The following is a 14,633-nucleotide window of genomic DNA, read 5'->3' on the forward strand; positions in this document are numbered from 1 at the left end:
TGGGGTCGGTGACTGAAGAAGAGAGCAATTACGCTCGAGTCTGAATCGCTGCGTGGGAGGTCATGCCCTTTCAGATGCTAAGCAGACTGAGGAGACATTTTACTCGGACTGTGTTTTTTTGTTCGTTCATTCATGAATGTCTTGGCGGCTCGTTCTAAGGCGAGATGGGACAGTAGTACTAGCGGAGTCAAAGAAGTTCCTTTGGAATACAGCGAGCTCAAAAAAGTTTTTATTATAGGTATGTCTTTTTCGAACGGTATTTTCAGCATCTGTGGAATGAGTAGAAGGAAATGAACATGTGAAATCATATTGATTTATCAACAATTTCGCTACAGTCCATTGCTGGTTTTAACAACACCGTCCGTGCAGTTGTGTGCCGGTTATGGGGCATCTCTTTCCGCTGCAGGTAGGTTTCAGGCACGTGTCTATTTTCTATCCCCCTCCTTCCTTAAAGGATTACCTCTTCCCTCAGTGGGATGTTATTCACCGCTCTCAAAGCAGGCTTTGTCTGCGAATTATTCACAAACGTGTATTATCCGTATCAAGTGTCTGTGGGTTTTTCAAAACAGGATAAACGCATCCGCCCAGGTCTGCGTGGCTTTGTTCGTTATTCAAAACCTGTCAATATTCTCACTAGCTTCACGTTAAAATCCCTCGGTGTCGGTCAGAGGTGGTGTTTTTAACACTCCAGGTGCAAATGGTCCGTCCAAATGGTTCACTAAATCCACCCAGAAAGTAGATTTACCTCGCCTGGGTCCGGAAACAGGGGTGATGGAGAATTAAATGGGTCAGGACCAGAGCTACCTGTGGTTGTATGAGGGGGGGGGGGGGGGGGGGTCGGGAAGCACTTTGACCGTGCCCGCTGTTGACTGACACTCTGATCACACTCCATGACTTCAGTTAATTGCATTGGCTCCGATACTAGCACATCTACGAGTATGTTGGCAGGACTGTCGACGACCTAAACTGTTAATTATGTTTAGGCGTTAGCACGCGTAATTTGGCCTAGTCTCTCAATGTATTTCGTTTTGTAGTTAAATACTTGCTGGCTCAATTTTGTTATGTATCTATTTACATATACCTAAATTATGTTATTGTTTCTTGTTGCAATGAGACATGTGGGCTGAGTTATACGGAAAAAGCTATGGAAGAACATTTTGAACAGCTGTTTGAAACCTTGAGATCTATAAAGTGAAATTATCTGATGCCTAAGCCGTAATCGCGACGCTTTATGTGGGAGGCTTTTGATGTCAATACAATACAATACAATACAATACAATACAACTGACCGAAAAATTTGCATCTGATATTTCGATAATTATTGCAATTAATCCTTTTTTTACGTTGTTTTCCAAATACGCTCAGTTACTCATCTTTCCTAATGGAGTTGTCTAAATTATTATCAAGCATTAGAACTCAGCTCATACCTACCATAATTTGGATTAGTGTCTTTCCGCCGTGAGAAAGCAGAAAGGGTATTGGCTTTGGCAAGGAAAAAGACTGCCTTGACTCACATCATCATGGTGACTGGCGGTGGTGTAGTTTTCCTATATTACAGATGAATAAGTAGGCGGACATTGCAAATGAATAAAATTAACATTAACGTTTTATTCCACCATGTTGTCCTTTGAGGAAGACGTCTGTTTTTTGTGTTTCATCATTATCTTGATTTTATTTGTTTCGATTATGATCACAACATAATGCTGCCAGGCCTAATTTGTAAAAGTAGCGTCTGCCTTACATAAAACAAAATTACAAATACGAAATCGCCAACGAATCTGAACTATATCAGCCCCTCTCCTCTCCACTTCCAAGGCACATCACATAGGTCCCTATTTAAGCCCCGCCCCGTCCCGTGCCGTGGACCAATCAGCGCCCCAATTTCCATGGGGCGCGCGCCCGCCGCCACCCCGCTAAGAAAGACCTCAACGCCGCCACCCGACTTCAGGGCACTAACACCAGAGCAGCTGCGTGCGCGGGTACTCCTGTTCTTTGAAGTGACGCTGCACTCACGTGCTAGAAACGTGTTCTAGAACAGCGTGATAAGATAGCTGAGTCTTTGGCCTGTTTTGGCTTGTGTTGTGGCGTTTGCAAGTTTGGATCCTGCAGCAGCAAACGTGGCTCTTTGAAGGCGTCAGCTCTTCAAATATCTGCCCTTCAATCTTCAAGGCAACATCTCTTCGTGAGATCAAGCGGCTTTCACCGAGGTCAAGCTCGTGACCTGGTGACCTGGCAGTGACCTGTCATGACCTGGTCACTTCCTGACAGTCCTGACAGTGGTGTCGTGCTGGAGGACAGATTCACCTGTGCGACTGTTCCCATCAAGACATACAACATATCCGACAGCATGACCAGCCCACGGAGAAACACAGGTGCAGTAGTAGAACATAGTGAACGGCTCTACCGCGACGTGCGGCTGGACGGTGGACAAGTGGAAGAAGTTGATGCTCCACAGCAGCAGCAGGATGCTGAGAATGTGACGTCTCTGGTCAAGGTAGAGAGTCCTGGCAGCTGCTACGATATATATGGCGGATTCACGCTAAAATCAGGTGAGATGAGTGAAAATGTATTGATTTATAGCGATTTCGTAGTAAATATGGAAAGATGTTTATAGCTGACTTCATATGCATAACGCTCAAGATAAGGAAATATTTCAAAATAAAGCAAAGCACTCGTGCTCTGATGACTGAAATGCAACGTGTTTTTCATCGTTTGACATTAATATTTATTTTATTTGTAACGCATTCTGCTTACTTGTGTCGACCCAGCTCCTAATCACCCATAACTGTCATCGGGCATCATTCGTTAGTTTTATCGCTGTTGTTTGCATAACTATCTTGCTAATTATGTTTTCATCTTCTCATTTCAGACTCCGGAGCCGACTTCTCTGCCGGAAGTCCGCCACTATGCAGCCCTCCGTGCTCTGCCTCGCCCTCCTCCCACTCCTCCGCCCCTCTACCTCCTCCCTCTCGCCTCCTCCCGCCCTCTCCCTGCCAACTTCCTCTCTCCAAAAAGCGGTGTCGTCGCGCGCTGACTGACGAAGTCTGGCGCCGTCGAAGGGAAGGAGCCAACTGTCGAGAGAGACGAAGGATGCAGAGGCTGAATGAGGCCTTTGACCTCCTACGGCAGCATCTTCCGCAAGGCAGTGAAGCGCAGCTGTCGAAACATGAGACTCTGCAAATGGCAATGGAGTATATCGCAGCGCTGCAGAGACAGTTGTGAGTGTGGTGGTGGTTGGATTTGACGCGGTGGAAGAAAATGTTGCAAGGGAAGGACTTGGTGGGAAAGGTTGTTAGAAGGAGGGCATTTGACTGTGTGATTCTCAGGTAGGCATTGTGTCATGTATGCTTGGTGTTCATCAGTGTTCAATTCTTTTTACGTCGTATGAGACAACGTGATGCGTTAACTAATGTTGTGCCTAGCTCAGAGATTGATTCGCAGTCTGACGTTGCGTTGGTGTGCTGACTTGTTGTAGCCCCTAGCTGGTAATGCTGAAATGGCTGCGTGGTGACCAGGTTTCCAGGTGAAACGAAAAGGCTTCATCGCGGAGCATTTGACCTCACTAAGTGAATCGTTCGTCGGTGGGGTTTGTGTACTACTGAAGTTACCGTGGCAACAAAGATGCTCAGGAAATCGTACCTGAAAAGACCAACTGTCAGACTGTGGACTGTAGATACACGTACATATTCCTGTTTTTGCGGTGCCAGCAAATGGCGGCATTGACGCTATTTACCTCGTGAAAGGCAGCCAAAGGTCAAACCTCATTTTGCTCAACATCACTCTGTGAGTGCAATGCTATTTGACAGTGCCCAGGACATGGCGTAGAAATGAACGTTTGTCGATGTTTGTGTGTGCTGTGATCTCGTGTCTGCCATATATGGGTCCGCAAAAAATTCTTTCCAGGAATGCATCCGGATTGATGTATCTTATTGGAGAGGCGTCTCAGATGAGAAAATCATTTTGAATTTCGTGTTTTGACGACGATCTCGTCGTAAGACGTGCTTTCGTGCTAGGTGTTTTTTTTTTCCATTACGTTTGTGTGCATTGCATAAATACATTTTTAAACATGGAAGCATGCTTGTAAATACCATCAGGGGGCGCGGTTATTGAGAATACTTGAACGCATATGAACATTTTTCGCGTGGTCAATCGCAAATAAAGCACCAACCGAAAACCATCCATAGCTATTAAAAACAGCGTGAACGACAAGTAGACTAGGAAAGATCAAATAAGAAGAACAGTGCAGCACACAACGAACTCTACAAGTTGGATTGTACATACAATGCACTTATCTCGCCAAACGTCCAACACTTCTCGAGAATGGCCCCATGTCTACGGATAGATGTGTCTGAAATACAATTTCAGTCATGTCACGGAAATCAAGCAACTGAGGCATACAAATGCAAGCACAATCAATAATCAAGATGGGTACCTATCGAAAAATGTGTAGAGCGTTTGCCTGTATCCATTCTCCTCACGCTCGTTTCGGGGGGAGGGGACGGAAGCGCAGATCAGCATTCCTGTCACGTACACATTTATCGGAATTTCAATTTTATTCCTTTGTCTTGTCGGGTGCACAAGAAACAGAATTTCGCTCTTGTGCTTTGGTGAGAAAGTAAAATGAAGCCTCAGATTCTGCAATAAGTGTTTAAACTTAAATTTATTTTCTTATTCAATCGTAAATTGCATTCATACTAACGCAACCTACTTTTACTCGTACGCCCCGTAAAAAAAAAAATAAGAGGGCACATTGTCCTTCCCCATCCTTCTACTATCTTCCTCTCTATTTCTCTCTCTCTCTCTCTCTCTCTCTCTCTCTCTCTCTCTCTCTCTCTCTCTCTCTCTCTCTCTCTCTCTCTCTCTCTCTCTCTCTCTCTCTCTCTCTCTCTCTCTCTCTCTCTCTCTCTCTCTCTCTCTCTCTCTCTCTCTCTCTCTCTCTCTCTCTCTCTCTCTCTCTCTCTCTCTCTCTCTCTCTCTCTCTCTCTCTCTCTCTCTCTCTCTCTCTCTCTCTCTCTCTCTCTCTCTCTCTCTCTCTCTTATTCACTATTCCTTCTCCCCTCTTTTCCCTCTCCGTCTCTCTCCGTCTATCTCTCTCTCTCCCTCTCTCCTTCTTCTCTCTTTCCTCCTCCTCTCTCTTTCCTCCTCCCTTCTCTCTCTCCAGTCTAGTAGCCCAGTGCCGCGGTGGCGGCGGCAAGTCAAAGGCACCTCCCGGGGTTGGTGATTAGCACATACCTCTACGGAGCCGCACGGCGGCGGTGGTGGCACCCTCCCCCCCCCCCCCCTCCCTCCCCATCGTCGACAGGTGACCGCGCGTGCTGGTAGGGGGGAGGGGGGGCGTGAGGACCAAAACAGCCCGGCAGGTGACCAAAACTGGACTAAGCCGTCCAGACGTTGTGAGCTTATTGGGAACTTTGTTTGGTGCTTTGTGGTTAGCCGGGTGACTCTCGTCAGCCTTTGGTTACGAAGGGCTTTATGGTCTTAGTTCGTTCAAACTGATGCGTTTTAACTGCTCCCGGGAGGTAAGTGACCCTTAAAATGTGTGGAAGGATAAAATCCTCTTGGTATTCTCAGATGGCCTGGAAAAGTCGTCAGAATGCTCAATAATGACAAATATGTTATTACCCGCATAGTCTCAAGTTATTTCTTAACGCAGCCAAATAATTTAGAGTAAAAGATCAAGGATGTTATTTGGTAAACCACTTGGCCACAACAGCCACATCACACCTAAAAGACGGATTACTCTCGTAAAATATCACAGCATTGATTGCCTGCAGCACGACAAAACTTGCGAAAGAATCCTCACATATGTAGCTAACTGGTATGACCAAACCCGGAGCTTCTTGAAGGCGCGAGTGCACAGTTTGACTCTCTCCCCATCTTGCTAATTTTGTCTTATCTAGTCAGCAGTCATTGCATACAGTCTGTGTCGCATCCTAAACCTGGCTGCCCCGGGCAAGACCGCAAGACTCATGCTTCTGACCATCTTCATTATACAAACCGTCTCGGTCGGCCTGCCGAGGGTCGGACAGGCCAGCCGAGGTTAGGCTCGCACCGGTAATTGGCTATGGACCAACGGGCGCGAGGCGGGGGGGGGGGGAGGCGCCGGAACCCCCCCCCCCTCCCCGTGGGGGACGCTCACCGGAAGCTAACTGCCGTGGGAAGATGCTGCCCAGTGATTTTAGCCGACAGGGCCAAGGCCATGTGCGTGTGGGGATGACCTTGACACGGGATAACTTGAATTGAAGCAATTCCTCAACGAATGTGGGATGCTAAGGGATTTTAATTTCGCTAAATATGTGCCTATTGCTGTCATGTGCATTAGACGAAGTATTGCATTGCAACAAGTGTTCCATTTAACCCACAAATCCATATACATAAAACAATGTTGTCAAAAAGAAAATGTTACTTCAAAAAATTGTTTAATAGACACGTACCAATAACTGTGCTTCTTTCTTCAGTGCTCATATCCCATCATTGCGTCTCGTCATCCGTCGACAATCTCGACAATTTCTTCCAGATTCATTTCATCTATTTTTCTTTCAAATTTGGTGGATCAATACAAAGCACTTCATGTGAGGCCGTTTCCTGGTTACCAACCCAATGCCAAGAGACTCACTATCGACCCACTGCGGCTAGGAAGCCCTGTTCGGCTCTTCTGTTGACGTCAAGCGGCTAGTAATTCTCCAGGACAGTAATTGCGTGGAAAATCAGCCACCAACACAACGCTCCGACCGGCCAGCCCCCCCCCCCCTACCATCCACGGGGGGGGGGACGCGTGTGGGCAGACGCGGCACCTTTGAAGGCAGGAGAGGGGTAGCGTGGGTCGGCGCCACTGGGGGTGCCCCTCCCATCCCTTCCTTACCCCGCTCGGGGTGAGAGGGGCCATTCGCAGAATGCCAGTGTAAGTTGGAGTTCATGTTGTTTTTATTTGGACCGGCTGCTCTAAAAAGGGAAAACAATGGTACAGTGAATCGATGGTAGTGGAATTATATGCAACAATAATTTTTCATTAATGTGAGGTTAGTGCTTGTGCGAGGAACATGTTCATAAATAGTAGAAAATGTAAAAACATGACCTTATTTCCTCGATAATTGCCAAAACTAATGCTGTACAAATATATATACATTCTTTCAAATAAAGTATATATTTGTACAGCATTAGTTTTGGCAATTATCGAGGAAATAAGGTCATGTTTTTACATTTTCTACTATAATTTTTCATAGTGCAGAAGCGGTAAAATTTTGAGTTGAATCAGTTGACCAGTTGACAATACCTACAGGGTGTTTTTTTTACTTGTTAAAAAGTAATGAGGTCTAGTGGGGTTAAAATGCAAATATATCTTGCAAAATTATATACCAGGATGAAAAGCATGCTGGGACATTTTGATTTCATGCGGACACGATGCGAAGGAACGTCCATCGTGTATTTTACTTGTGCTTGAAGTTACCCCCTCTATCACCGACACGAATCAGCCCGCCTGAGCACGTGTTGAACAGCACCATGGACTCCCATACTCATTAGGCGGACTGAAAAGGCTCCTATCGCCCATTTTCAGCTCTGCCAGATATTTCCACTGTTTTCTTGTTATATCTGCCATAGCTGGGCCCAAAAACTAAAAGTTTAGGGAGGGCAGGTCGAGAATTTTGATACTGGCGGCCCTGATGGTGTCTGATTCACTGTTTTTCTTTCTCCCTGAAGACTGATTCTTCAAAAGCTGCTCATACGCCAAATGGACTGTTTGAAGGTTATTTATGACTACAAGCTTGTTCATGCGTTATTTAACCTCTTTCTGAGGTATCTCCTTGATCATTGTATGCTTCGAACTGCCTCAATGCTTCAAAATCATCGTTTTGTGTCGTTCCTTACTGAACGACGGTGGACTATGCGTGCCCGATTGGTGGGACATTTTCAGGCTCCATTGGGGCCGAGGCCGTCGGTCAAAAGGGACAAATGATGACACCATACCAAATGTCCCAGATTTATCTATCACGTGCATTGCTTTTTTGCACGCGATTTTTCGATTTAGGGACCACCATTGACGTTTACTTTTTAACAGTTAAAAAAATCACCCTGTAAATGAGGTTCGCGGGCTTATGAATGCGAATTCGATTAGTCTAGCCCTAAATGATATTAAAATCTAACCGGTGGCTGGTGAGATCTGCATGTGCATGTGTTCGTGGCTCTATCCCATTGTCCTTTTCAGATGATCGACGGACACTCGTGCCTGCGCCTATTGTGTTCACCTGCCTCCCCCCCCCCCCCCTCCAGCACCTTCCCCTCTCCCTCTCAGCAGTAGCTCTCCCGACAGGTGACTCAAGGGGGCGGGGGGAGGTAGGACGACAGCTGGTCAGTGAGTGGTCTCTGGCGTCTGGATGGAGTGTTTTTATCCTCCTCCCCCTCACTCCCCCTCAACCCCAGTCCCCACAGTTTTCCGGCGGTGACGCGTGCCGACAAATTGCGCACGCGCAGTTTTGATTTTCCGGTGCACATCTACTGTGTCGTGCACGATTGATCGGCAACAATACGGCGTTGCGGCAATCCTTATAAGCTCAATTAAAGGGAGCCGTTGTTGCGCCAATCGTGTAACTAAATGCGAGATACATACGCGGCGGTACGCCGCAGCTAGGTTGATTAGGAATAAGTAAGTTAATTGATTTCCATTCCATCATCGCATCGTAGGTATCGTATCGTACCTATCGCATCATTACAGCCTGGCTTGGCTATTTGTGATATATTACAGGTAGATCAACAAGTAAAGATTATGTATTTCGTACTTTATTCTGCATCTTCATGAACTGTGATTGGCTATCGAGCGTTGCACTTGCCAGTCAAGCGTACGCATAGTTGCCTAATTGAACAACTCAATTACATCTATGTCTGTCTGTCTGTCTGTCTCTCTTTCTCTCTCTCCCTCTCTCTCTCTCTCACGCACACTCACTCACTCACTCACTCACTCACTCACTCACTCACTCACTCACTCATTCACTCACTCACTCACTTTTCTATCTCTTGCTTCATCCAGTCATGAGTCTCGCATTCATATTTGGCCCAGCAATAGCCTCTCCGCTGAATCGTGAACGCAGGGTCGTTCGCATGTTCATTTTAGAAAATATCACAGAAACATGACCATAAGTGCATTTTTTGTTGCCATGGAAATGATCAATAGAAGCACGGCCATTAGTGCGTTCTGAGTCGCAGTGCTTTATGTTAGAATGGCCATAGATAATGGCATTGCGGAAAAAAACAGCTGTAAGTTCAGTTGTCATGCCTTCAGCCCACTAGCATGCGACGCTCAGTTTTCTAGGTCCCCGTTATAAACACCGAATATCAATACAGCTAAGTTGTAAATAAAGTAAGTTCGCACTTTTGAGTTTACATTGACTAAATCCATGAGGAATCCAGCATGTCTGAAATGTTTGAACATGTTTGAATCCTGAGTCCTGCTTGGGTCAATCTATCAATACATTATTGTTAAAGTTTCCAAAAATAAAATACAAAACGAATATTATTCGGTCATCGGGAATCAGCTCACAAAAGCATCTGTTTACACACTTTCTTGATAACATCTTGGTTGAGCTGAAAACCGACTGCAAATGTCCATTGGGTTCGGGATTCTAGCCCGTGTGGGGTCAGCCACCTTGTCTCTGGTCCGTTGTCATCTCCCCTCCCCTCCACTCCCCCTCTGTGAGAGAGACGGCACCACTAAATTACAGACCCCGACCAGCCATCTCTTAACCGCGAGCCTCCGCGCGAGCGGAGGGACACTCAGGAATTTCGGCATGTTCGTCTGAAAAAATGACCGGAAAATCTGGTCTTTAAATGGATTGACATTTATGTGCGCTCGCTAAGTTCGCTGTGACTGTGGGTCAACCGTCGCAGTGGGGAGTCAAAAGAAGCGTGCCGTACGGTTAGGGTCATGACCTGGCCTTAGCCGGGGTGGGAAGGGGGATGGTCCACGGGGGGAGGGGAGGCACCTGGCACGTGTCCAAGACGGTCTTGACCTTTGCGGGCCTGATTGAGGCCCTTGGCGGCAAGCGGCTGCGTCTGAGCTGCCGTGTGCCCGCAACTGATCATATTTGATGAGGGGAAAGGAGCACATAATGATGATTGAAGACGTGATTGCACTTTACGGACAGGAAGTTTGACGTGTGGTTGGGCGTTTGGACCGACACACGTTTTATCGTGGTGGATATAATGTAATGTCGGCGTGGCCTGCACGCCTAATTTTATTGGATACTTATGTTTAGAGATGTCAATCGGATACCAACTTTTTGGTATACCGATACCAAACCGATACCAACTTGGTATTTGGTATTTCAATCGTAATGTGTTTGGTATTTTGTTGGTATCATAAACCCTCACTAATGTATAAGAGGCTAAGAAATCGGTAAAAAGTTGGTATTTCCCTCAGTTTCCCAAGTTGGTTTGGTTTCGGTATTTTCCCATGGTTTTGGTTGGTATTTGGTTTGGTATCGGTATTCTGATTTTCCGTAATTGACATCACTACTTATGTTCATTAGTATTTTCGGAAATGATGGATTGGTTTGATTTTTTTTATTAGAAAATTAGTGTAGCTAAGTGCTTGTTTGCTCTGTTAGATATTGTCCTAGATTATGCTTTTTAACTTCCCATCCAAAGAACATATTCCTTCTTGCATAGCCAGTTGAAACATTTTTTATGGCGAGGTAGTTTTCTAGTCATTTTTCATTAAAGGGAGATTATGACCTTTTTCCACAAAATCTGAGTTAGGACCATTTTCTGACAAAACACAACAAGTTATAATGTAAATTAAAACCATTTTGCTCAATTCGGTACCTTGCCGCAAATATCTCAACTTGAAGTCACGTTAGCGGGGAGCGCTGAAAATGACCGTTGAATAAGTACTTACATCACTTCAGGGGCGCGGGAACTACTTTCCGACTGGGGGGGCACACCATAATAGAGATTAACATAGGGTACCCCCAAATCTAGTTTTCTCACCGGTTTTAGGCCACTTATTTTTCACCCCTCGGCTTTTTCAACAAAAAAAGAAAACATTTGCAAAAAAAAGTGTGGTATTCCGTCTCAAAGCTGTGGGGGCACCGCCCCCCCGGCCCCAGAGTTGGGGGGGCAAGCTGCCCCCACTGCCCCCCCGGCTCCCGCGCCTATGCATCACTTTTTGGTACTTGCATGTAATTTTGTAAAATGAGCGTATTCCTTACATTTGATCTTCATCACATCTAGTTAGTTAATGGTCGTCTATAGTGCCTTCAAAAGATATTCATGGTTTGGGGGTGGTTTATGTCTAAATTTACGCAACTATTTTTCCCGTTCATCATCTGTCGCCATATGCTGCTATTTTAGTAGCAACGACTCAATTTTGAATCGGTCCCGCCGACTGCACAATAAAAGAAGATAGATACAACACTTTTGCGGCATCACTGAAAAACTTATGCAGTACTGTTATCAAAATTCTCATAACACCGTTCGACAAACCTGAAGTCTTTTTGAAATAAATATGCTTGTATTTTTCGCTTCAGGCTCTGAGGCCAAAATAATGAATTTCGTAGTCGCAATCGCAAGATTTGGCTGCGTTTCTGGCGCATGCCGTTCATTTGTGGCGCAAAATAATGTTGGAAACAAAGAAGAGTAGGCACTATGTACCCCCGAATTAGAATCTAATTAATTCTAAACCGAATTAACTCTAATTCAAATTAGAATCCTTACAACCAAGCAACGACAAGGCGATAACATAAACAAAAACCCAAGCGTCGCTGTTTGAAACAAAAGCGCCATATACTGCGACTTTTTTATAGAGAAGGACAACGCATTTCGGTGGGTGTTACAAGTACTGCAAGTACTGCTTCTTTTTTGCAAAAATAAAAACCTTTTTCACATACGAAAATGTGCTAGGAAATTTTCATATTTTATAGAAACTACAGTAGAAATAGTATAGATGTCGAGTAATTTTTATTTAAGAAAAAAGAAAGCTCATTATCTCCCTTTAAAAAAGCGGTGTTGCTCACACACTTTTTATATGGCACTTTTTTATGGCATGAAGATAAACGCTGCAAAAACCGAGATGATGGTCGCCGGAGGCCGATCGGCGCTACAGGCTGCCGAGAGGGATCCGGTCCGAGTGCAGTTCCTGGGAGAGACTCTGCAACCGGTGTCAACTGTTAAAAATCTAGGTGTAATCTTTGATAGCCGACTGACCTTTGAACCACACATTGATTATATCGTCACCAAATGTTTAGGCGTTCTTGTTGGCCTGATGCACGCCAGGCATGTGCTTCCTCCAAGCGTACTTCCGACTATACTGGACGCCTTAGTCATGTCACATGTGCGCTATTGTAGTCAGGTATTCGGCTGTGCCAGCAAAACGAGCTTAAAGCGACTGCAAAAAGTGCAAAACTTTGCTGCCAGAGTGATATCTGGTAGACGGAAGTATGATCATGTGTCCGACGTGATTAGGAATTTGGAGTGGCTCCCCGTCAGTGCGTTGATTGACATGAACGACGTATGTCTGCTACACGGGGTGATTAGCAGGGGTGAGCCTGAGGTACTGCGACAGGACATATCGTACAATAGAGATGTTTCCGAGCGCCAGACTAGGCAGTCCGGTCATTTACATATACCGCGTGTTCGAACCAGCCTTGGCCAAAGAACTTTTAAGCAGCGAGCGTGTAAACTGTACAACGAACATGTCATAGGAACGGAGCTTCAGGTCATGTCTGGTCCGCGCTTTAAGAAAGGTATTAAAAGTCACCTAGTCAGGTAGCTGGATAGGCGACCATACAAACATTTTAGCTGTGCTTTTAGTTCTAGCGTGCTTTTATACTTTTGCTGGTTTAACTGTTTATGTGTCTTTTTAACGCGCTTACTGTTTTGACGAGGGCTCGGAATAGCCACCTTGAGTGGAAGAGTGCCGATGATGTAAAATACAAATACAAATACAAATATAGCTCGATTTATTATATCGTGCACGTGCATAACATTGTATTTTGTATGTTATAGTTTACCTATCCAATATCTATTTAACAGTGTCACTTCCCATAGAAACTGGTGCAAATCCAGGCGCGTGCTTCCTTTCTCGGCCTTTTTCCCAGTCCACTGTCCCCCCCCCCCCCCAGTAATCACAGACCACACATGGAGTCCTCCCTCCCCTCCCCCTCCACTGAGGAGTCCTCCCTCCCCCTCCGCGGTCAGCCTGTCCTCCCGTGGCGCAAATTAGACTCCGGCGAGCCACTGACAAATCGACCGGCTTACCGTCGGCATTGTCCTCCTCCCTCTGTCTTCTGTCCCCCTCCCCTCTGCCCTACTGGTGGGATCACAGTCGCCGCCGCCGCCGCCGCCGGACACAGGCAATGCCGGTACATCTTCTATTTTCCCCACCGACTTCCTGGTTTGGTCACCCCTATGAATACCTGCCCTGTCCATCGCACCGAGTGCGAAAGACAGAAAGCCGTAATGAACATCACTAGGTCACTTATAGTGACCCATTTCAGACAATTAGTGATCCGCGGATGGGCAGACGCGCGTCTGACTGTCCTGGACACGCCAAAAACAGTTGTCGGGGCCCGGAATAAGTGCCCGCTCACTGACTAGGGCCGGTTCGGGATATTACGCTGTTTTGCAGTCGCTCGTTATTGAATTCGGTGTTTTCGAGATTGACTCTGTGCTTTTGTTTCACTTGTGTTTTTCTTTTTCACAAATGCCAGAAAGCTTTGGCCTGCGGCAATTGTCAAAGCGCAGATTGAGTTTGATTGTTTTTTTATGATCAAAGCACAGTATTACCTGAAATAGGGCCTGCAAATAACCTCGGGGATATTGAAAGCGCTAGCATATCAAGAGTATTTTGATTACGTGACTTCAACAGCCTTATTTGAATCTTGGAAAGTCCATGCGTAATTTAAAGATTTGATGGTCAAAGATCAATGATTTTCTCCGTCGAACTACATTCTTTAGTCGAAATATTGCGGTACGCGCGTGACCTTCAGAGAATAGTTTGTGACGTCACCTCCGCTCCGGTAGGCCGAGATTCCCCGCCGGAAACGGGTGCTTTCCGGTGGGAGGAGCAATCTCGAGAGCGTGGGAAAATGCGCCTCATTTGCATAATGAATGTAGTCAGGATGAGAGTTTTCTTTCAGAACATATGTCTAATTTATTATCTGTTTAGACTTGAACTGTACGCAATTTTGATGAGTGATCCTTGGATTCAGTCAGCTTTTGATTGCCTCAATTTTAACAAATAAATGATGATGTTTTAATGGGAAGTGGCATTGAGCATCACAGTCTCCCAAATAAACATGATTAGCTGCATTATTTGCATATTAATGAACATTAATGAAACGATTCTATGAAACACAATTCCTAGTAGGGCTGCTCAAACATACCATTGCTTACATCCAACGACAATTGCTGGTGCTTTATTTTCTTTCTTGAATCAACCCATCGCCAGACCATAATAATTGACCACGTAATCACCCATTTCGAGATGAAGCCCTCCTCGGCGCGTTTAAATTTGACCTCGACAGATTTTTACGCGTTTTCCCAAAAATCAATTCACAAAAAGCCGTCTGCCGTCCTGCCTCAGCGGATCCAAACAGAACCGACGTCCTGCCGAATGCAGGCCAAAATTTCGCTATCTAATC

General features: G+C 45.6%; 1 protein-coding gene across 1 annotated transcript; it reads left to right on the forward strand.

The window, feature by feature from the left end:
* Positions 1–1,811: 1,811 nt before the first annotated feature.
* Positions 1,812–3,920, forward strand: LOC122375531 (pancreas transcription factor 1 subunit alpha-like). Its single transcript, XM_043354984.1, has 2 exons — positions 1,812–2,549; positions 2,870–3,920. Exons 1-2 carry the CDS (start codon positions 2,246–2,248, stop codon positions 3,220–3,222), a joined length of 657 nt encoding a protein of 218 aa, XP_043210919.1. The 5' UTR covers positions 1,812–2,245; the 3' UTR covers positions 3,223–3,920.
* Positions 3,921–14,633: the final 10,713 nt, after the last annotated feature.

This window comes from Amphibalanus amphitrite, unplaced genomic scaffold (assembly GCF_019059575.1).
Source record: "Amphibalanus amphitrite isolate SeventyFive unplaced genomic scaffold, NRLGWU_Aamphi_draft 001862F_arrow, whole genome shotgun sequence".
Lineage (NCBI taxonomy): Eukaryota > Metazoa > Arthropoda > Thecostraca > Balanomorpha > Balanidae > Amphibalanus > Amphibalanus amphitrite.

Excerpts from the sequence above, each read along its gene's own strand:
- LOC122375531 (XM_043354984.1), top strand. The coding sequence starts at position 2,246 with ATGACCTGGTCACTTCCTGACAGTCCTGACAGTGGTGTCGTGCTGGAG. Across the intron at positions 2,550-2,869 it reads CGGATTCACGCTAAAATCAG|ACTCCGGAGCCGACTTCTCT; the intron begins GTGAGATGAGTG and ends TTCTCATTTCAG.